The sequence below is a fragment of the Monodelphis domestica genome, chromosome 5 (assembly GCF_027887165.1).
Source record: "Monodelphis domestica isolate mMonDom1 chromosome 5, mMonDom1.pri, whole genome shotgun sequence".
In the NCBI taxonomy this organism is placed as follows: Eukaryota; Metazoa; Chordata; class Mammalia; order Didelphimorphia; family Didelphidae; genus Monodelphis; species Monodelphis domestica.
Window position 1 is genome coordinate 116,177,034 of NC_077231.1, and position 24,470 is coordinate 116,201,503.

Here is a 24,470-nt window from a genome sequence, read left to right on the forward strand (position 1 = left end):
CCCACATCTCAAGAAATAGAAATGCTAGCTAGATTCATAGGACAGTGAGAGTATATGCTTGCCTAGATGAATCTGTCTCAAGTCTCTGGCTGCCTTTACTAATTAGAGTTTCTTTCCTTGAGTACAGAATACCAAAGAGCAATACCAACAGATGGACACTTTCAGTCATGGTAACTACCTCATAAATTCTAAAGTTGGGAAGCATGGAGAAGTCCAGATGCTCATTGCCCAGCAGAATGTGAAACCACACCCGTGTCAGAAGAGAAGGTGACCACAGAAAAGAGGATAAGTCACGCATGCTCAACTAAGCTAGAAGCTGTGGACCATGAATGAACTGGGCAGTATAGATCCAAAGGGAAAGTGAAATTCTGCAGTCTCTAAAAGAGTTTTTGGTTTTAAGTATCAGCCTCCCAGGAAAATATAATAAACGGCGATGGAGTATGATTTGCACTGTAGGTATATGTTAATAAGTGCTTATGAGGCTTTTGTGTTTTAGGCGTTTTTTTATGGGAGGAAATGAATAGCTGTCCTCTACCTGAGATCGATGCATTTTACACTGAATAATTTTTATAGGTAAAACTCTATTAATCTCTTTTAGGAAGACTCTAAATATCAACCATAGCTAAATTTTATTTAAGCTATTTTCCCTGAAATATAATGAGTCATAAGAGATAAGAAAAAAGACTGGTCTGCATTCTTTGAAGTCAGACTAACCCTGACCTGTAGGAATGCAGAACTGGGGCCCTTTGTGAATGGAGAGTACCAGTAGGCTTTGAGTAACACTAGGTAGACAAGAAGAACAAGCTATCTATTAAGCAAAAAACTGGTTTTCCTTAAAATGCATAATTTTAATTTTAGGTGTTATAAATTGGTTATCTTTTAAAATTATTGTAAATACTTCTATCAAAAGCCAAGTAATCAAAGTAAATATAAGACATGCTACATTTGTTAGTATAAAAAAGATCACAGTACCTCAACAAATATTAGAAAATTAATTTAATGAAAAAGTTGTATAATAAATCAATGGTTTCTCCAATATTAGAGATTGCCATTGTTCTATTTCTCATTCATCCCATTTTGTTTTCTTTGTATATGTCGTTTTGTCTCGGAGCAACACATCCCGCCACTTGGGAATCTAGTTTTTCCTGTTTTAATAAGTAAAGTAAAGCTCAAGCTTTTCTAACTGCCTTGCTAGGTCTGAGAACCCATAATGATGAACAGTTAAAACTAGACATTCCCAACAGAGAATTGGCTTTTCCAGTTCCCAACCACTAACAGTGGCAAGAGGACTGATAAGAAATAAAAGGACCATTTCTTCCTCCTTCCAAATCTCTACATTCTCACCCCACTGGACAAATGAGAATTTTCTTTTTCTGTCTTTCCTGAAGCCCCACATTAAGAAATCAGTTCCCTCACTATGGATTCCTTGGTGACTTCTTTCTCTGAACTGATATTGCCTATAATTTCCTCCTCTCCATTTCTCTTTATTCACTCTCAGTTGATTCTCATCTTCATGGATCTCACAATCAGAATTTAGTTTGAAAATGTTTCAGAGGGGAACTTGTCTAGAAGGCACAACTAAGGGGAGACAAAGTATTTTCCTTGACCCCAGAAACATTGTGGATTTGTTAAATCTTCTTTGGAATTGTACTATCCACTAATTCCAACCTAAGCCTTAGGAACCATCCAACGACTCAACTCCATCTCCCAAGTGGTGATTTAGGAATTCATATTCAGCTATTTCTGCAGAATATATTCCAAAGAAATGTGTAGGTCTGAAATTGGGAGGCAGCATAATACAGTATGGTACAGGCAAGGACACCAAATCTGAACCGGATTCAAATCCTGCCTCCAGCACTTATTACCTTTTTGACATTAGTCATGTTTCCTGGATTCAGTTCCCTCAACTGTAAAATGAGGGGATTGGACTAAATGGTCTTTGAGGTCCCTTCTTTAAGAGCTATGATCCTATGATTCATGCCCTCTCTCCATCTTTTCTTCCCCTGTAACATCCAAATGTCCAATACAACTCCTAGGAAACATTAGATATGCCCTGAGCATATAACTTGTGTCTTTCCAGCTCAGTGGTACTTCAGAGGATACTGTAGTTGGAGGAAATAGTCTCTGCACTGATGCCTGCTACGGATGCATAGAGCTCAGGCACCACCAGCTCCGGTACTTGGAGCACAGCTTTATCATCTGCACCCTGGCTGGCAGCCTCTAGGCGAAGGCGTAATTGTGTTGGAGAGGGCCGGTTTTCTTCACTCCATCTCCAGCAGGATTTCATGATGTTATACCTGGAAGATGGGGAAAGAGATGAAACACTTAATTCTTTGGTGGTAGTGCCCGTCAGCAGACTGTGTTCCCTCTCCCTGACTCATTTCTTCTTAATGTTGGAAATACCGGAAATCTCTGCTTCTCATCTCATCGCCAATTGCTATGCTGTTGCCATGCTGGGCCAGTTAATCTTTATCTTACCTCTCTTTTATGTCTGTCTTTAGCATCTCTTTCTCAATAGGCATAGTCTTTTATAAGAAGTCTTAGCAAAATACCATAGACAGCAAGCCTGGGGACATTTCTGATTGGCTTAATAACTGTCTGACCCAGTTCTGGGTTAGAGCAGTGGGAAAAACAGAAACCAGTTTTGAATACTGGCTGGGCAATTTACCACCTCTGGATGCTTAGCAAGTCACTTCCTCTCATCCCTAAAATGAAGTCATTGGATAGATTATTTCTAAGGTTCTCATTTGAAATCTTATAAAATGCCCAGATTTCTAGGCAGCTTTAATTAAGAGGCTTAAGTCTCCATTATGAAGAGTCTACTGCTTGGCCACTATTGATAGTATTGCAAATTACAGCTGGACACCAGGTTATCTTCTAGCTACCTGAAATAAGGGAAGAAAGGAAGGAAGGGAGTTTCAGAGATGGAGCAAATAAGCCACTCTTTCCATCCTCTGCTTCTGCCAGCACAATAGGTCTCATGGGAAAAGGTGGTCTTCAGAATTTTCAGTGACCATATTGAGGAGGCAGCTCTTAGTTCCAAACTGGGGTCTACAGTAACTCATGTTGACAAGATTAAAAGAGTTAACTTTTGGTCACCAGACAGAGCAGGATTCTTTTTACTTCTTGAAAAAATAGAGCCATTTCCACTGACTTTCAAATCTGACAGAGTATAGAATACAAAAAAAAATGTTCTCCTTCCTTCTCAAAAGGACAAAGCTGAGTAGACATAGACCTCAGCCTATGATGCAATTTGACTGATAGTCAGGAGACCATGAGCAAGTCCACTCTCTTCCCTGAGCCTCCGTTTCCTCATTTGTAAGGTGAGGAATATACTTATACTCATAGAGTGTTATGAGGAAATTACTTTGTCAGTCTTAAAGCTACACACACACACATGCAAACACACATATACAAATTACACATATTCCATTCCCTCTTGCATTTTCTGATGGGTGTAGAATAGTCTCACGTTATTTGAATTTCTTTTCTTCTGTATTTGAAGGTCTTGTTTTCTGTTTCTTCTTGTTTCTGAACTGAATTGTTCAATTTAACATACATGTGTCTGGGAATTCACAGACTGGCTATTTTCTAAAGGTGATTATTTTCCATCATCTATACCTTATTTTGGCTCCACTCCTCTAATCACGTGAATCTGATTAATTTTACTTAAACAAGCTAATTCATATATCTGTGACTTCTTCCATGTCATTTCTCTTGTTGTTATTATTATGAATTCTTGGAAAAATAAATTTTATGGAGACCTTAATGTCTTGAGTTCAACTTAATGTCATAATTCACAAATATTAACATTTAATTTAATTCAACATTTTTATTTTTATAGAAATAATTGTACTTTATCTTAACATTCATTTTTAAACATTTAAGTTCCCAGTTCTTTTTGCTCCTCCTGCCCCTTCCCCATCCATTGAGAAGACAAGCAATATGATATCAATTATATACTTCATGCCATTTCTAATGTTATGTCCTCTTTTTCCTTCCTCCCATATCATTTCTCCTGCTAAAATCTAGTTCAAATTTTACCATCACTAGTCCTTCCCTCATTATCTTAAGCTTCTCTATTTCTCTGATACTCCTTTACAGCAAAAGATTCATGATACAAAGGTGAGATGCTATTTACTATCAGTTCTAAGGCAGAAGAGAGACAAGGGCTAGGTAATTGTTTTTAAGGGACTTGCCAGGATTACACAGCTGGGATGTTTCTGAGGGCTACTTATTTTTATTAATCATGTTACTTACATAATTTTTTCTTACATATCTCCCTTAATACAGTGATAAGAACTTACCCATTGTTGCACTATTATGGTTAATTATATATAATTAATGTTATAATAAAATTAATTATACTATATAATAATATAATAATAAGGGGAATGAGGAAGAATATAGGAAAAAAGACCCTGGAGAAAGATAATCATGTCCTAGAGGAATTGCTTACATGGTGGATTTGCAACTGGAGGGTTTTTTCATGACTCTTCTCCTCTGGAGATACTGTAGAATGTGGGTTGGAGGGACCTCTGGATATGGTGGAGCCCCTGCAAAGGGAAGAAAAAGCAATAGCTATGGGTGATCCTCTAGGAAATAATCTTAATTCCCTCTCTCTCTCTCTCTCTCTCTCTCTCTCTCTCTCTCTCTCTCTCTCTCTCTCTCTCTCTCTCTCTCAAAAATTAAAGCCCTTATCATTTGCCTTAGAATCAATAGTGTGTAGGGGTTTTAAGACAGAAGAACAGTAAGGGCTAGGCAATGGGGGATAAATGACTTGCCCAGGGTCACACAGCTAGGAAGTGCCTGAGATCACATTTGAACCCAGGACCTCCCATCTCCAAAGCCTGGCTCTCAATCCACTGAACTACCTAGCTGTTCGCTTGTCATCCTCTCCAATGATAACAGCCTTCTTTACTCCATCCAATTGGATTAATTTCAAAACAAAAACAAAACAGCAAAGGTTAAGACATTTTAAAAAAAGAGTGTGTGCCACCTGATGGCCAAGTCTAGATATTGCATGCAAAAGATGGGAAGTGCGTTCAAAGCCACAAGCAACCAAAGGGAATAAACGAGTTCACACCAAGCAGTTGTGCCAAGAAAAGTCAGAACTAAGACCCAGAAAGGAGGAAATTCCATAGATCTTCAAATGGATCACATAGGCTGAAGCCAGTGATCTTGGTATTCAGTCATGACCATTATTTCTAGTCAGAATTAGCCCATAGAATGTTAAGATGAGGAAAATTTATGGTTTATTTAGTCCAGGGTTCTTAATCTGAATTCTGTAAACTTTTAAAAAATATTTTTATAGCTATACTTCAATATAATTGAGTTCCTTTGAAATCTTATATATTTCATTTTATGCATTTATACACATTATTCTGAGAAGTGATCCATAAGATTCATCAAAATTGCCAAAAGGATCTATGATGAAAAAAAATTAAGAACTCCTATAGCCAGATCCCTTTATCTTACAGAGTGCTCTGGTTTGAAAACATATCTTGGGATCTGGGGGAAAGAAGTGGGGCAATATGGGTTGTTCTGTCAGTTATAGCAGAAATACTCTGTCCAGTGGCAGCATTGCTGCCAGCAACACTGTGAATGATGATGAACCAAATTAAAATGTAATTGGGAAATTTTTTTAACCATTACATTCTGTCTTAGCATCAGTACTGTGGAACTAGGCCTAGAGGCAGGAGGTCCTGGGTTCAAATATGACCTCAGACACTTCCTCACTATGTGACCTTCACAAGTCACTTGGTGTCCATTGCCTAACCTTTACTTCTCTTCTTCCAAGACAGAAGGTAAGGGTTAAAAAAAAAAAGAATTAATGACATATATTGGTTCCAAGGCAAAAGAGTTTATTCCAAGGCAGACTAGGCAGTAGAGGTTAAGTGATTTGCCCAAGGTCACTTAGCTAGGCAGTGTGTGGAGCCATATTTGAATCCAAGACCTCCCATATCTCAGCTTGGCTCTCAATCCACTGAACCACCTATCTTCCCTCAATTAGGAAATATTAATATGTGTAATGTTAATATGTGGTTTTCTAAGTTAATATGTCCTAAGCAGGGATTGCTATGTAAGGTTTAGTAACTCTTTTCTCTATTTGATTTGACACCACCGATCTGTACTACATTATGTCCAATCCTTCCCAAAAGAAAAGCCATCAAACTACAAAATGATTAATGGCCAAAGCTTTTTTCCCCTAGGAATTAAGTTTTAATTCCTCCCCCATTGGTTTGACTGAAAGTGCTTTGTTTATTCCCACCTCTCTTCTTCTAAAGATCAGCCTTACCTAAAGTCACCATCTCATACAGCAAGATTCCAAAGGACCATCTGTAAGTCAAGCAAAATGAAAAATTCTCTATTTTTTCTACCTTGAATAGAAGTCACACAATCAGTGAGGTAAGCATTAAGAATAAACAGAGGAGGATTAAGGGTGAGCACTGCCAGAGGTATATAGCCTAACAGGGGGAAAAAAGCTTGGCTTGTCTCCTCCATTCAATTTCAAGATTTTGGAGTTTAGTGATTGTCTTGGCTACATCTGTTATAGTGGATTCTCAGTTTATTCACTTAGTTCTAAACACATAAAAGGATAAAAATTTCCCACTGTAATTCAGTTTTCTTCCCCCATTCTCCCAGGCCTTCTCTCCCCACACTCCCTTTCTTCCAGGGGCCATACTACTTGCTATCTCCCTTCTATTCCTGCCCCCACTTAGCTACTTCTCTTTCCTGTTTTGTCAGATTCAATAAGCCTAACCCAGAAAAATAGAGAGCAGATGCAGCTTTACAGACAAGTGGCAACAGTCTTTTTTGGGAAATTAAAGGGCTACTACTCCCACTGACACTGGATATTTTATAATTAGTGATTCATTCCTTGCAGTTAAGTATTACCTGTTCTTGACAGTACTCTAAATTCCCTCAGTAGAAGGTAGAAAGGAGAAAAACATGTATTAATGCTTTAATATAATGATAATAGTTTTATCAGATAGGTGGTCTTCTTTGAAAGAATCTGAGCTGGAGAACTGAGTGTCTATTAGGGAAACAGAAGCTGAAAGATGGGGAGAAAGAGCAAGGAAATAGAAGAGGCTGAAGACAAACATTTCGCCTCAGATTTCTTTAAGTTTGACCCTCACCACTAATCAGATCTTATTTGGTTATTGTTTTATGGAATAAAGTCTTGGGAAACCTTCCATTAGGTTGAGTTCAGCAGGAAAAGGACTACTGAGCAAAAGCAAACCATACACATCTCCTCTGATTCCTGCAGGCTTCAGCAGGAGTCTCTCAGGGGCTTGCCACTTTAGGGGTACTATCCGTTTGGAGGAGATGGCACCTCGAGCATGGATTTCATATGCCAGACCCAGCCCACAGAGCTTGGCAGTGAGGTCACCCTGGATCAAGACATTCCTGGCTGCTATATCTCCATGGAATAACCGCTTCCCCTGGAGATATTCCTGTCAGAATAAAAATAGAGAAGAGATCAGGACCTTGGAGAACACTGACTTGAAGTCCAGAGAAAAAGAGCAACACCTGAGCCAGCCTGAGCCATTCAATTCCAGTTAGACTTCACTAATAATAAATTGATATCCCAATATCTATGCTAATGGGAAGGAAAATTCTAAAGTATATGTCAAAATACCATGAATAATGCCCAAAGGTATTTAAATTTTGTTTTGAAATAAAGAACTCATATACAAGATGCTGATTCATCCTTGATCCTCTCCTGGCATGAAATGATTAAAGTGCTGGAGATTAAGAAAATTTAAGGCAATTAAGAATACAGCTTGAAGAAAAGAATGCTATAAGAACAACAATCTTTTTTTATTATTCAAAGATATTTTATTGTCCCAATTGCATGTAATAATAATTTTCCAAAATGATAAGATTTGAATTGTCTCCCTCCATCCTCTCCTTGTTCTCAGAGATGGTAAGCAATTAAGAATATCTTTAGGATATAGAGGAAGGTGACCAGTTGTTTTCTATTTCTAATTAGGACTGACTGTTGTAAATGGCTTATGCTCCAGTGGGAGGTGTTAGGTTTAAACATAAGGAAGGATACTAAGAGATGTTAAAAATGGAAATGTTAAGGTTGGTGGACTAACAATTGAGTGCTATAGTGACCTGATGAACATTGGCACAGGCAATGCTGACCTCTATCGGGTTGCCATTTATACACCCACTTCTCTCCTCACCCTCCTCTTCACCTCCCTTCCCCAAAAAGTTTGAAATCAATATGGATATGATGAAGTGTGAAAGACACAGAAGCAAAGATAAAGCAACTTTATCAATAAAATGCCATAATTAATAAGATGTATCATTTCAGTTTAGGAGTCTCAGATTTCAATCCCTTTTTTCTTTCCCTATCAGAAGTTTTCCCAGATTCCAGGTCTGATTCAGCTAATCACCTGATATCATCTGTAAAATGATGTTCAACTGCATCTTGTATAAGGACCCTTCTAGTACTAACATTAGAAGAGTGGGTGTTTCTAAGAAATTTAAAGGAAAAAATAGAGGAAGAAATTAAAGACTACTTATAGGGAGCAATTTGAGTAAGATGGAATTAATTGTGATATTCTCAGAATGAGCATTCAGCTTACACCCCCCCATTCTCAAGGCAAAAACACTCAGTTAACACCCCCAATTGAGAAAAGGGATATGGAAGACTAGTTTCTTATCTTTTGTTGACTGAAGACTCCAGGACAAGCCTGGGAAAGACTGATAAAAGAAAGGGCAATAAACAACTCTCTTGCTCCCCTTACCTCACCTGAACTAGAAGTGCATATGTTTTAAATTGTAAGTCAAGGCTGGGGGGAGAGGGGGGAGGTTGCATTGAGAACTTTTATATATTGCCTGATTGCTGCTTAGTCAGTCAGCACTTCTTAGCCCATAATCAAAGTGCCCCATTTTCATGAAGGGAATAAACAACTGCATTTTTTACTCCTACCTTCTGCTTCCAGGTTTTGTTTATTTAAGTGAGTGGGGTACTTGTGCTCATTTTTTTTTTAACCCTTATCTTCCATCTTGGAGTCAATACTGTATATTGGCTCCAAGGCAGAAGAGTGGTAAGGGCTTGGCAATGGGGGTCAAGTGACTTGCCCAGGGTCACACAACTGGGAAGTGTCTGAGGCCAGATTTGAACCTAAGACCTCCCGTCTCTAGGCCTGGCTCTCAATCCACTGAGCTACCCAGCTGCCCCCACTTGTGCTCATTTTTATCACACTCAAATCAATCAAAGTGAATACAAATATCTAGATAATTTAGGCTAAATGAACCAGAAATATTCTCTGAATGATTCTGGCAAAAGTCTATATTTTCTCTAATTCTTAGTTGTTTCTTTACTTTCTCTGCTTTTATGAAGACCCAGAGTACTTTGATAACCTTTTCACCATCTTCCCCCGCTTTCATTGGTTGTTAATTCTATACTCTCCCTCCAGCTCCTTAAAAGAATCATAACTAGTCTTCCATCAAAGAAGAGGCAAAATCTTATAGGGAGGCCAAATATGAACTTTGGGGTTTTTGTTTTTGTTTTTGAGGGAGTGTTTTTCATGTGTTAAGAACATATACTTCCATCAGTTCAGGTGGCCTTTTATCCACTTGATCTCTCTAAATATTGTCTCTTGTTTTACTGACTGACTTACCCTTCCTCTATTCATAAACAGAGAGACCTTAGTCTTCCAGGAGGACCATCTCTCTTATGCCATCTTATCATTGATTTTTTTCTTTAAAATGAGGGACCTTTCTAAATCCCTACTATTCCCTCTGAAGAACCACAACTGAACTAGTCTCTGAAATAAATGTTATAATAAGACTATCTTTCTTTGTTACATAGAGCAAGTATTATTTATTTTCAGTGGACAATACCTCTTTTTTCTCCTTACTCTCATCTTTGGAAAGTACAAAGAATGGTAGCTATGGAATTAAATGTAGGACTAAAAGAATGGGAACCAGATCTATAATTAAACATTTTTATATCAACAACAGTGCCACAAACTGTGATGTGAAAAGTTTGAGAGTTCATCCTAGGTCAAAGGTGAAAGGAACAAGTCCAATTATGGAAGCAGCTTTCCTATACCCACTGGAAGTGACATATTTTTTTAAAAAATTAAACCCTTGCCTTCTGTCTTAGTATCGATTCCATGATAGAAGAGTGGCAAAGGCTAGGCAATTGAGGTTAAATGACTTGCCCAAGGTCACACAGCTAGGAAGTGTCTGAGGACAGATTTAAACCCAGGACCTCCCAATACCAGTGCTCTCTCTGTTGTGTTACTTAGCTGCCCCGGGGGCAACTTAATTTAACAAAGTAGTCTTGCTCACTACTTGCTAAATTTTGTTGCTTCAACACTCCTAAAGAACAAATTTCTTTCAGGATCCTTTAAATTTAAGGCAATGACTTGATCATCCCATTCAAATTATAGCTCTCCCCTCCCTTCCAAAACCCATAAGTATGTCTGTCAAGTCTCACCAAAGCCATGAGAACCTGTCGCCCAATATGATAGACTTGCTTCTCTGTGAGGTCATAGAGGAGGCCATCCATTGTCATCACATCCTAAAGAGAGTGAAGAAGGGAGGGGGGGGGAGTATTTCATCAAGGATGTTCCATAACTAGTTGGCCAAAACTTTGTAACAGGAGGAAAGACAAAAACAAAACTTTTTTAAAGATACATAGACATCGAAAATAAGAAACAGAGATAAAGGTCAAGGGAAAACTATATAATATGGACAAAGATTCAGAGATACAGGAAAATGGACTTTCAGATAAATATCCACAGCAGAAGAGGGCAATGAAACACTAGGCACTAAAGGCATATATGTTTATGGGATATAAATTAAGATAATGATGGAATTTAATTTTGAAAATGAATAATCAAAGTGACAGCAAAATGGAACAGGCATTTCTATATTTAATTACCCCACTGGTCAGAAGTTTTCTTTCACACTTATGTTTGGGTCTAAGAGATAAACAATATGAAAGATCTAGTTTGGGGGTCAATAAGGGAAAATGGGGAGAGGCTACCCAAATGCTCTTCTTAATCATTATTTTATAGTCAGGCCTGTGATTTTTTTTTTAAGCATAAGGAGCTCCCGGGTAAAAAAACTCTTTACCAATATTGATCAGAAACTCACTTATAACCACTAGTCTTAGGGAATTGGCTAAGGCTTAGAGAAATTAAGTTATTTAACCAAGATCAGAGTCAATACGTATCAGAGGCAGAACTTGAATTCAGATCCTCCTGGACTCTAGGATTATAGCATGTTGCCATTCTGACTCCAAATAAATGAGATTAAGTGTATTGGTGATTATAGCATATTAGCCAAGAAGTAGATGAAAATGCAGCAAAACAAATACATGAGTAAAAATATTTAAGTAAAATATAAATGCTGTTCATTTTGTATCTTTGGATTATTTATACAAATTTTAAAAATAAAACATCCCTTGCCCTTAAGGAGCTTACAGTCTCACTTAAGGGGAGACAGACATCTTGACCATGGGGCTTCAGCACATTATGGGAGATCAATAAATATTCATTCAATTTTATAGCTGGATGGCTGAACTGGGAGCAAGGAAATGAACAGAAATTTCTTCTTTTTTTTTTTCTTTTAAAAGGAAGAAGGCAGGGATTTAAGAAATTTCAGGGAAAATAATGAGATAAAGAAGCCCAGGTTTCTGGGTATTTTAACTTAATAATATGACATTCCCCCCCACCCCACCCCAAAGTCCTATTCATAATGGCTATGAAGGCTATGCCAATACAACACAACTCTGGCAGAATCTGTAAGCTAGAAAGGCTTCAAGTACAGTGCTGAATACAAAGTTCACACTCCTCTTGGAGGAGCATCTTGAAGAAGACTATAAAAAGAAATCACTAGGAAGGTAGCCACTAAGTGATTTTCAGTGGCTCCCTGTGAAAAGGGAATTTGCTGAACTTTTTCTGCTTGACCCTGGAGAATGCAAAGCATATAAATTGAAGAGGGTTCCCCTGCATATAATGAGGCCCTTCTAGACATTTCTGTCTGTGGATAGCTTTGTGTTGATTACATCAAGTTTTCCTATAACATGGTAGAGTCTTTTGCAAGAGCTATGTAACCACTCATAGGTTTGCTCTGGCCATTCACACAGGAAAGATCAAGCAATTGAAAAATGTATCTTACCCAGATTACAGTATGATTTGGATGGACAACCAATAGAACTTGTCCAACTTCACATCTGAGAAAGACAGTATAAATGGGCAATAAGTTCAGGCTCAAGTTGAATAGAGAAAGTGTGGTTTCCCTAACTTTTTGTGAAAACAGAGATCTTTCTTAATTCCAATATTCTGCTGCTATAGCTATATGGCCCTGAAAAAGGGGATCCAATAGTCTCTAAAAAATTAAAAGGCCCAGAGCTCTATCCACTAAGCCATCTAACTGCCTCTGATACCAATAGCGATGATAAAATTACTATCTCAAGGGAAATATGAGGTAGCAAAACTTTACTATAATCTTTTTAAAGTATGACATGTGTTGCATAATTAAGCTTATAAAAACAAACCAAGAAAAAAAACAATGGAGATCCACACGGAGGGTATAAATAGGCTATGTATATAACTAATGAAGAACTGAGAAAAACAAGAAAAAAGATATCATCAAAGAATTGTATGTTTCAATGAGATGTCATGTGGATGGTGGAGTATTCCACTGGTGTCAAGAGAGAATCTCCAGAACATTGGTTGGGAACCCTCCGTGGTGGACATGTGGTAAAACATGAATAAAAGTCACACAAGATGGTCAGGCATGAATGAGTTAGGATCTGCATTGGAGAGGGAACTTCCATATCAGTTTGAGGGATCACATATTAATTTGAGTTGCCTCAATAGTTAGGACAATGTCTAACACATATTTAGTAATTAATAAATGTCAGTTGAACTGAATTAAGTTTTTTCCCCCCAAGGAAATCAAGAGGATATCAGAAACTCTGCATCCTACTTTCTCATCTTTATAAAAACTCAATAATGATAAACTATGTATCAAGGGTACCCTTAATAAAAATATTATAAGAGAATAGGCAAGTTTACACATGCAATTTTTTTTCCTTCTTGAAGCCATATCTCAGGATAGTAGATCATGGTTTTTATTGTTTGTCAATTTTATAAGGACAAAAAAGTATTCGCATCCCCCAACAGTCTAGTTCATGTAAATGTTAAGATTGCACAAAATGTTTTTAATAGAGGAAATAACAGCAATAACTTCAATTAATAATTCTTTCTCATTCAGATTAAGCAATGAACAAACTAGATAGGCATATGCTTACCAGAATTGTTCATTACTGTCACAGACTGTCAATGAAAACTTAATCCTCCATAGATGCTCAGACCCTCTCAATGCTCCTGTTTGTGGGTGACAAAATGCTTCAAGTCCTAGAACATGGTCTCCTCAGCGAAATCTATAATGACTCAAAGGAAAAGGGTCTAGCAGTCTGCCTAGGAAAAGCCAAGGAAATGAAGAATGCCCACTATCTATACTAGGATGTGCAGTTTTGTGGACAATCCATAAAGCTGTTCTACAACTTTATAGAGTTTGGACCAGCACAACAAATGAATAATGAGCTGCTCCTACAATTGAACAGAATGGAGAAAACAGGTTGGCTTGCATTTTTGAAATTTTGTGCTGCTTTCAGTGATCCCAATTGTCCCTTGACATTGAAAAAGACATATTCTTAATATTAGTATTCTTCTAGAGGACCAAAACGAAGTGACTCAAAGAGAATTGGGGGGATCTAGGGGAGCTGTTGGTGGATGACCATATCACTCATTATGGCTTGCATTTAAGAAAGGACTTAAAATATCTTAGACTATAAATGTATGACAGAAATGTTTTATTGGCAGTCAAGTAGCAAAAATGAGTAACAATAGATGGACAACCTGATCAATAAGCTATTATCACTTAATATAAGTGTCCAATTTTGGGGGCTGATCTTCTATGGAGGGTTCATTTAAGGTCATGGAAAAGAATTTTACAGGATAAGAAAGCTTGGATATGTGGCAATTCACACTACATTGAGATTATAAAGCCTTTGAAATATTGAAGTCTAATATGAGGTTGGAAAATAAATGTACCTTTTTTGAGTCTACATTCTAGAAGGAAGAACTAAAAAAGGTAAATATATTTAGTTTTAGTTTGACACATTAGGGGGAAAAACCCTGAAAATAGAAGTAAACAGCTAGACATTCAGACCACATCTCTCCTGTCTTAAACCCAAACTTCTTTGCATACACACATGCACATGAGTACAATCACATGCACACACATAGAGGCCTGCTCACCCGTCGGCAAGTCCAAAGGAAGTTAAGCAAGTCCCCATGGGTCATATCTTCCAGTACCATGTAGAGGGGCAGCTTCTGTGTGCAACAGCCTTCAAGCTGAACCAAATTTTTGTGCTTGCCCAGAAAATGGTGGAAATGAATCCGTCCCAAAAAATCTTGAATCTCATGAAATCCAGTTGGTTCTGCAGAAGATAGTGTGGAAGAGACAAATTAGGAAAGAATGCAAAAAGACAAAAGCAGTGGAGGCTGATGGCCTGTCAATCAAACAAATGTTCTTTTTGGAATGATTCCAGGAAAGGCAGTTGGAAGCCAGACCAACTGTGGCTGAACCTTGTTACCTTGTAAGAGGGAAGAAATCTGGTTTCTCCTCTCTTGGACTTTGGAGACTCAAGCTGGAGGTGGCCTGGTGACTTTGAAGGCAGAAGAAAGAAGGACAAAAGTCCAGATATCTCTCTGACTTGCTCTGTTGGTGATAGTGACTGAACTTCCAGACCTATCAGCCATTTCTCTCAATTGAACTAGATTCCAACATCCTCCAACCTAAGACTTATTGTAGTATTAGGGAAATCCCCCACCCTCTTACCTCCATTCCTTATCCCTTCCTGTCTTCCCCAAATAAACCCCTTAGTTAAGATAAAGAAGAGAAAGAGTATTTCATTTGAAACATCATAAACTCACCTCTGAATTGAAGAATCACAAAAAGGGGGGAGGCAAGAGGGAGGTGAAGGGAAAAGAGGGAGGAAGGAATTATTTATTACAATAGGAGACAGAGATGGTAAGCAGAGAGAATACCATGGTTGTGGGGGAATTTAGGGGTAAAGCATAATCTTGCCTAAGTTTCTGTTGAGGTCTCGTGAAGGGGATGTGCATAGCTGGTGGTCAAAGTAAATAAGAACTGGGTAGTTAGAAAGTTGGTTTGAAGAAGCTGATACTCATGATGCTGAGAACTTCACTGACATTTTCTCAAAGGGAACACCATATCATAGATCTTAGAGGAGTCAAAAGGTATTGCAAGAGACTCTCAAATTGAAAGATATTGAACTGGGAGCCAGGAGACTCAGATTTGAGGAATGGCTATGCCACCAGCTAGCTATATGTCCTTGGGCAAGACCCTTAACATCTCTGAACCTCAGTAAAAATGTAGATGATAATATGGCCTCATGTTTGGATAAATGTATTATTAATGGGATCATAGATTTAAAGCTCAAAAGATACTTAGAGGTCTAGTCCATTTCCCTCATTTTTTGGAACAGGGATTTGAACTTAAAATGCTCAGACTTTAAGTTTTATGGCCTTTTTATTATGCTATGCTACTTTTTTACAAATGGAGAAATCAAAGTCGAAGCTAGTCAAGTGGCAAAGGAGGCACTAGCATCCAGGTTTCTTATCTCTTAGTGAAATGTTCTTTTTACTACATCATGGGTTTTTTTTTTATGAATGAAAATGACAAATCATATTGTTTTATATTAAATGGTAATATAACTTATGTATGACTTTCAGACTGAAGGGTTTTCACATTAAAATGCTATTACCACATCTGCCCTTTGATTACTCTTCTTGAACTTTTCTCCTTCCCTATTTTCCAGAATTCCTTCTACCATATTAGACTGCCAGTTAAAGAGAGGCATAATCAGGAAAAGGTCATATTTGGGGAAACAAAGAGCAATGATCATTCCAGAAAACTTAATTAGGTTACTAATATCTTATTAGAAGAGGCTGGGCTGATATGTAAAAGATAGGTTCTGTCTGGGGACCCTCTCAAATTAACTGGGAGTAACAGGATAGGGAAATAAAGAGAGGAAGGGAGCAGTGTAGACCTCATTAGGTTACCTCTCAAAGCCTTAAGGACAACACTCTTGGATTTAGAAGAGTCCCCAGTATTCATCTTGGCCCGATAAATGGTTCCACAAGTTCCTATGTGGATCTCCTCCATATCTTCTGAAAGTTGGTCCCGGGACACTTGCAGCTTAGCTAGTGTGGATGCATTGGACTGTAAAAGGTCTTCCACTGAATTCTGCTTCTGGGGCACAAAGATGTTTCCTCCAAGTCCTGCTGCTTCCCAGCTCAGGCCCCGAGATGGAGGTATAGGAGCAATTCCTAAGACACAGAGAGGAAACAGCTTAACTGAGATGCACTATAGTCAGCCTTGACACCTCTGCTGTACACCACCATCTTGTTATTGCTGGGCAACAAAATCTCTGTCCCAGTTGAATAAAACATAAAATTTTTCCTTGTTATTAAATACCTCCAGGAAAGGAAAGTACCTTGTTGTTTTGTTTTCTTTTGTCTTGTTTTTTTCTCTAGGATCTTATATACTTCCCAGGAAGTATTTTGTGGATAGGGTGACTAGACCTACGGTTTCTAAGGAATTCCTGGTAAGAAAATCCCCTCTACCAATGGGGAACAACTCTCTCTGCAACTTGGAGCTTTTTCTTATTTTTTTAAGCCCTTAATTTCTGATTTTGTATCTGTTCTAAGAAAGAAGGGCAAAGGTGAGGCAAATGGAGTTAAGTGCCTTGCCCAGGGTCACAGAGCTAGGAAGGGTCTAAACCCAGATTTGAATGCAGGTCCTCCTGACTTCAGGCTCCGTTTTCTATGCACAGAGCCAGCTAGCTGCCCCACAACTTAAAGTTCTGAAGAATTGCTTGGGGTACAAAGAGGTAACATTTACACAGTAGGTATGTGTCAGAGCCAGGACATGAACTCAAGTCTTCCTGACTTCATGGCTGGCTCCCTATCTATTATATCACACTGCCCCTCATCAGAAAATTGTTCATTATACACCCTCAGCTATCTCCCCAAGAAAAGGTAGGATGGCACTATTCTACACCCTAGGATGGAAACACAGAATGTATTAATCTCAGTTCTCCCATCCCAGGTATAGAACAGTTTCTGATATTATTTTAAAACCCTTACTTTCTAGCTTACTATCAGTTCTAAGGCAGGAGAATGTCAAGGGCTAGGCAGTGGGGCTTAAGTGACTTACCCAGGGTGACACAGCTATTCCGGAAGTATCTGAGGCCCTATTTGAAACCTTCTGACTCAGGCTTGGTACTCTAACCACTGTTCTACTGAGCTGCTCCTACTGTCTGATATTCAGATGAAGGGGAAAATGAATAGAACAGAATGCTTCCTCCATCTTTGCCTTGAACACCTACTTTGGCATATGCAAAATACTATGCCAAATGCTCTGCTTTTTTGAAGTCCTTAGAGATGAGATCTTCCATCCTCATCCCAACTTCCAGCTTTGGAGGGCAGCATGACAAGGCCCCTGAGCCTTTAGACACAAGCAAATCTTCTCTCATTTTCCCAATCCTTCTGCACAAACTTTCCTGGGCTCTGAAGTCCCTTCCCCCTGGGCTTTACCTTGGAGTCCAGGTGACTGTCTCTGGGCCCTTTGTCCTCGAAAGTGGAGCCATAAGATGACCCCCAGAAGGATAAGGAAGGCGGCGACAAAGAGTGTGGGAACGATGACAACTTCATACTGGTTCTCTCGTAGAACTGAAGAGGCAATCAGTATAGAAAGGAAGGGAAATATAAAGGGAATATGACACAGAAATGCACAACCTACTTCACTCCTATCCTATCTCACATGCAGTGGAATATAGCGGCTCTCCGCGGAGTACTCTAGATGACTTTGGTTTTTAATCTTTCCATTGAATGAGCAAAGATTCCACTCTGAACTGGATTGCTGCTCTCCTTCATGCAAAAGTTAAAGCTATCAACAGACATAAAGAGGAGGCAGAGCTTGAACCTGACTGGCACTTTCCCTTCCAGGGAGAATATCAGGCTATGCCAGCTCCAAATGGCTTCCAAGAACAAATTGGCAAGTTTTGGGGGTAGACATTTACACCTTAGAAATCACTAAAGGCTACAAAGCAGGCTTTATTTACTACTTTGTTGATTACCTAGACTTAATAAAGGAATGGAGAAAATGTTAATAATATAGATTAAACATTTATGTCATGAGTACTTTTTCCCTCAGAGAGCCCATTGTTAAACATCATTAACCAGTACATTGCAAGGATCCTTCTAGCAATCTTTTTTTTTTTCATTTAGAGAGGTTGTTTGTAGAGCTAAGCTAGTTGTATACTAGATGTGGGTGAATGTGGACTGTAACTGTGGACAAAAGTCTCTATCGCAATTTCTGAAATGACAGAATAAGTGAAAAAAATTCCTGTTAAAAAAAAAACCTAGTTTGAGACTGTCATTGGTAGAAGGAAAAACACATTTGGCATTTGAAATGAGTTCACATAACCAAAAACTATTATGTGAAAAATAATACCACCTTCCTTCCCTCTGGGCATCCCATCTGTGATCCCAATCAGCCTGAGCCTGTTTCTCCCTGAGAGCCCTAAGTTGACATAAGTGATGTGATAGCCTGAACTTACTACACAGCTTGTCAGTGAGGTTGCATTCCAGTAGTATCCTTGTCATCCTCCTTGAATCTTCCATTGCAATGGGGCTGCCAACTCCAGCGCCTGGTCTACGAGATGCATAGAATGGTCACATCTGTGAGCAATCCCATGAGTCTTGATGACTCTGAAACATGGGAGAATGCATTTCGGTTTTTGTTTTTGTTTTTTGTCATCATTACAGGCTTTAGTGATTAAAACAAGTATCCTATAGTTCTCTGGACTGTTCTCTCTCAAATCTTGAGGCACGCATTTGCTTACTAGCCTCTTGCTTCACAGCAAATGAATGTCCTTCACATTTTCCACTATGAGGAGAATACGTTCTCCTTTGAGAGATTCTCCACTGTGGGGAAGAGATGGGACATTTTAGGGTTTGTTTGTTTCTTATGAATTCTAGATATTTTCATTCAAGAACAGAAATGTGACCAAGTTGACACGTGTCCCACCAGCCTAGCAGCACAGTAAGCCCTGTCACCAGAGGTACTTGCTTCTTCTCTTGTTTATCATTCCCTTTAGGCGCCTTAAAATCTGCCACCACCCCAAAACCTCGGCTTTGCAGATACATGCCCAAGTCAGTGAGAAAGTATTAATGCTGTAGTATCCAGATGTAGACTAAAAATCAGACCATAATTTCAAGTGTCATATTGGTTTCACTGCATTTATTACAACCAATGCCCAGGTTTAGACATTCTACCAGCCATCCAGGTATACACTAGAGGTACCTAAACATTTTTTTTTTAATTTTACTGTCTGTCTTAGTAGCAGGTCCAAGACAGAAGAACAGCAAAAACTTAGCAATGGGGGGTCACAGAGCTAGGAAGTGTCTGAGACCAGATTTGAACCCAGGTCCTCCTGACTCCCAGCTTGGTGCTCTATCCACTGTGCAATCTAGCTGATCCCCTAAATATCTTTATTATCCAGCTCCCTTTTTTTTTTTTAATGCTAACCATCCATCTTTTTGATTCTAAGGCAGAAGAGCAGTGAGGACTAGGCAATGGGGGTTAAGTGACTTGTCCAGGATCACACAGCTAAGAAGTGTCTGAGACCAGATTTGAGCCCAGGTCTCCTGACTCCAGGACTAGCACTCTATCCATTGTGCTCTCTTAACATCTTTATTATCCAGCTGCCTTTTTAAAGAGCCATCTAAACATGACCTCTCTCCCCATTTTCCTTGAATGTATCACACTTTCTCTACTATTTGTCATGCTTAATACTCCATAATCTGTTTCACACATGAAATACATTGACTCCAATCTTTCTTGCTCTGGTGGGTGTGGCTCAAAGTCTACATTGAAACGAATCCAGATTTCCTTGCCCTCTGGTCTGTATTTCAACATATTTTACATTCTCTGTGCTTACTTAGTGCAGTCTGAGAGATCAGAAAGTCTCCTTTGGAGAAGACTGCACTTCTTACTGATCTGAAACACAGTACCAGGTTTTACGACTCCTTTTATTCTCTCTTGGTGGGGATTTCCAGGTAGCAGCTTCCATTAACTGGCCTCTACAAGAACACGACACTGTAGCGTGTCGTGCAGACAATGTATTAGTTACAGAATGATCACTTGTAACGTTCTCCATCATGTATTCGTTGTCTAGAGCGGATACCTTATTCTTTGTCCTGTGCTATTTTGTTCATTCTCGTGGCCATGTGGACTCAGCCCAATTTTTCCAGGGCTGAAGTATCCCCATGAGCCCTACAGAGAATTCACCACCTCACCTGAGAGAGTCTCTGGCCCTCCACTAATTTCCCTGCTTGGCAAAGAAATTGTGAATGGGTGTGAGAGGCAGGAGAGCTCATTCCCTGTTATCTGAAACAAAGAACAGGTATGTATGTGTGTTTGGCTTAATGACAAAAGCCCAGGTAAAACAGCAGCCCTAGGAAAATACAGAGAATGGATCCAGGCAAGACTTAACAGGAGGTTGGGGGCTTAGACTTAGCAGGGGACCTGGAGATGAAAAGTATTCCAGGTGGGGGGAAAAGGGAGGGCAAGGAAAACATGGGGGAGCAAGTGAGAAAGTAAGGATGTGTCAGGAGGGGAAAAGAGTCTTGTCTGTAAATTCTAAGGACTGCCTAGATGTTAGCTAGATATTTCTGTCAGTCCCTTTTCTCATTACCAATGCCTCTTTGCCCTCCTTTTCAGCCTATTAGCAAAAGCAATCGTGTTCATTCAAACTGTCAATTTAATGAGTTCGAGCCTTTGGAGAATAAAACCTGGAAATACAACACAGGGACAAAGGTTCATAGATTTAGCAGGCTTCAATTCCAACTTTTCAAATGGGGAAACTGAGGTCCAGGGAGTTTAGGTGACTTTTCAAAGGCACACAGTTAGCTATAGCAGGGACTAGGGGTGAGAGTGGGAGGTCGTTTGACTAGAAATCCAATGCCCTTTCCCTTACCAATGCTGCTGCTTCACTGGATGATGGAGCCAAGGGTTAACCAGCAGTCAGCCCATATCTGCAAACTCTGCCCAGAAACCAAATGATACACCCACAGACAAACACCTAAGTAAGCACCACAAGGCTCCAGAGTCACTTGTGTCTCCACAAAACTGATACCGGGAAGCCGTGCTTGAATGCGTGCATATAAGCAAACATCCCATAAAAGGGGACAAGAATAGCATTTACCTCCCTGGATTCTTATGAGGATGAAATGACATAATGTATGTAAAGCATTTGTAAGCCTTAAATCGCTTTATAAATGCTAGCTGGGATGATGAGGTCAGGGATTCTGAGAGCAATGCTCATGCAATCATACCTAGATTCTCATGCTCAAAAACATCCTCCTCCTGGACTCAAAGTTAAGACTGAGTTGGGGAGTAGGATAATTAGGTGACTCAGTAGATTGAGAGCCAGACCCAGAGAGGGGAGGTCATGGGTTCAAATTTGAACTCAGACACTTCCCAGCTGTGTGACCCTGGTCAAGTCACTTGACTTCCACTGCCCAGCCCTTACCTCTCTTCTGCCCTGGAACCAATGTACAGTATTAATTCTAAGATGGAAGGTGAGGTTAAAAAAAAAAAGACTGGATTATTAGGGCTTATCCAGATGGAGAGCCTCACTATATACTGTACCTATAAACTGACATTGGTAGCAGTGCTTTAAATGAGGAGAGGGGCTAGGAGGAGGGAGCAGACTTGGGGGTCATGGTAAAGAGCCCATGAGTTCATGATCTGGATATTTTTACAAATATTCCCACAAATAAAATGTGTCATGTTAATTTATACAGTTAAGAGTCAATCTTATCCTGAAGTCAGAGAGAGGAACCATATGTCCAGCTCAGGATCCTTCTTAAATCTAGAATTCTGGAATTTTAAGATTATCCATCCTTACAAAGGACATGAACAACATACATGCATGAAGACTCTTCCATTGCAGAGCTCATGTAAACTCCTATATCAATCCCATAAGACATTCAAGGACATGCACGGTTTCAAAATGGAATAAAAAAAGATGTTGCTTTTTCTGTATCAGGACCCTTTCCTCATATGTTTGTTAAACCAGTTCCCTTGAGATCCTACATAAGTAGTCTGCAAGAAGCTGTCTTTTGATGATGATTCAAGGCCCACCTACTTTATTTTATTTTTAATTTAATTTAATTTTTAATGTTGGTTCCCATGGTTACATGATTCTTGTTGTCTCCCTCCACTCTTCCCTCCCAGAGTTGACAAGTAATTTCACATATATTTTCACTCAAATCCCATTTCCATCTTACTCATTCTTGTAATAGAGTCATCTTTTAAAGTCAAAACCCCACATACCCATATAAACAAATGATAAATCATGTTTTCTTCTGCGTTTCTACTCCCACTGTTTTTTCTCTGGATGTGAATAGTATTGTCATAAGTCCCTCAAAATTGTCCTGGATCATTGCATTGCTTTTAGTAGTAATCATATTTGATTGTCCCACAATGTTTCAGGTATTATGTTTAATGTTCTCCTGGTTCTGCTCATTTCACTCTGTATCAGTTCATGGAGGTCTTTCCAGTTCTTATAGAAATCATGCAGTTATCATTCATTATAGCACAATAGTATTCAATCACCGCCATATGCCACACACAATATGTTCAGTCATTCACCAGTTGAAGGTCACCCCCTCATTTTCCAATTTTTTGTCACCACAAAAAAACACAGCTAGAAATATTTTTTACAAACAGAACCTATCCTTTTTTTTTATCTCTTTGAGATATAAACCTAGTAGTAGTATTGCTGGATCAAAGGGCAGGCATGTTTTAAAGCTCTTTGGGCATAATTCTAACGCCTATTTGCAACTCTACTAAGCAATGCATTAGTGTCCCAATTTTGCCACACCTCCTTTACTGTCATATTGACCATTCTGCTAGGTGTAAGGTGGTACCTCAGAGTTGTTTTGATTTCCATTTCTCTATTCAGGTCCACCTACTTTAGTAAGCTGGCTCTGACTAGTAAGGAGAATAAAAATAAAAAAAAACAATGATAACGATGGCAAGCTACAGGAAATAGAAAAACTGTTCATCCTTACAGGAGGAAGCTTCTAGCAGATTCAAAACACATTTCCTCTATTTGCACATACCAATGTTTTCTGTCTTGCCTATGATTGTTTAATAATACTTTCTATTATAGCCTTATGTCTTTTCCTATCTAGATTCTAACCATCTTGAGAATGGGAGCAAAAGAGTGGAAGTCAGATAACTAGAAATGAAGGAATACAATTGTTAGAGAATCATTAGGAAAATCACAATTGTGTCTGAACATGTACACACATCAAATGTCTTAATTATCCACAGCTAATTTTATTTTATTTTAAGTTTAATTTTTGTTCCTCTTAAGTTTGTCATTGTTTGATTGTTTTTTTTTTTCCATTTTAGCTCCACAAAAGAAAAAAGTTTCCTTTCCAAAGTAGAATGTGTTACTTTGGAAGGAAGGTTATGATTTCTCTCTCACTGGAGTATTTCAAGTAGAGTTTGAAGGAATTCTGCTAAAGCATTTCCTGCCCAAGTTCAGATGGGAATGCATGTTTTCTGAGATTCCTTTCCATTCTGGGATTCTGTGACTTTGTATTCCTTCTCAAATTCTCTTAATCTAGTCATTGAACCAGTCCTTCTCCCAAGCTAAGAAGGATACGATAAGATAAGGGGAAAATGAGAGTGAAGAATGATGGCAAAGGGCTACCAAATTTTTAACCTAGACTACTGTCTAGAGAACATATCACAATTGTATATGTCAGAGACAAGATTTGAATGCGGACTTTACTAGCGTAGCCTAGTGGGCCAATATTTTTATCCAAAGTTCACAGACCCCATGATGTTTTGAACTTGGCATTGGTTAAAGATATTGGGAAAGAGAAGCATATACATGGAGAATCCAGCTAGTAGGAGGCAACATGTGGTAGTGACAGAGTGAGAGGTATAATTACTGTGCTGGGTATCTGCCCATCATGCCTCCAGGGCTATTCAAGAAAGGAACTGAGTAAATGGCCAGAGCTAGACTACCAGACCTGAAAGGAAGGCAGATATAAGGACAGAAATGCAAGCTATGCAAGTGAAAGTGGTAGGTTGTCTTGCTCCTACATTATTGATCATTGCTTACATATTTATTACCATTAGTATAAAAGAAAATCTGATGATCATTTACACTGAATGGCATGATTTATTGCTTGTTGACTCAGGATGAGATTGGGGGGGTTGTTTTGCACTTAGAGAGATGCTGGCATTGGCTCCTTTCAAAACAGGGGTAAGGAAGGGGGAATGAGAGGCTCTGAATCCCTGAGAGAGAG

General features: G+C 38.9%; 1 protein-coding gene across 1 annotated transcript in view; it reads right to left on the reverse strand.

Moving 5' to 3' along the window:
* Positions 1-1,046: 1,046 nt before the first annotated feature.
* The window catches only part of STYK1 (serine/threonine/tyrosine kinase 1), a 36,462-nt gene continuing 13,038 nt past the window's right edge, over positions 1,047-24,470 (reverse strand). The window contains exons 2-10 of the mRNA XM_001371998.5: positions 18,695-18,845; positions 17,670-17,804; positions 16,134-16,400; positions 14,304-14,485; positions 10,466-10,549; positions 7,249-7,457; positions 6,299-6,339; positions 4,460-4,556; positions 1,047-2,297 (exon numbers count right to left, since the gene is read on the reverse strand). Coding sequence (XP_001372035.4) covers positions 2,093-2,297; positions 4,460-4,556; positions 6,299-6,339; positions 7,249-7,457; positions 10,466-10,549; positions 14,304-14,485; positions 16,134-16,400; positions 17,670-17,804; positions 18,695-18,758 — 1,284 coding nt within the window. The 5' untranslated portion in view covers positions 18,759-18,845 and the 3' untranslated portion in view covers positions 1,047-2,092. The remainder of the gene's footprint in view (positions 2,298-4,459; positions 4,557-6,298; positions 6,340-7,248; positions 7,458-10,465; positions 10,550-14,303; positions 14,486-16,133; positions 16,401-17,669; positions 17,805-18,694; positions 18,846-24,470) is intronic.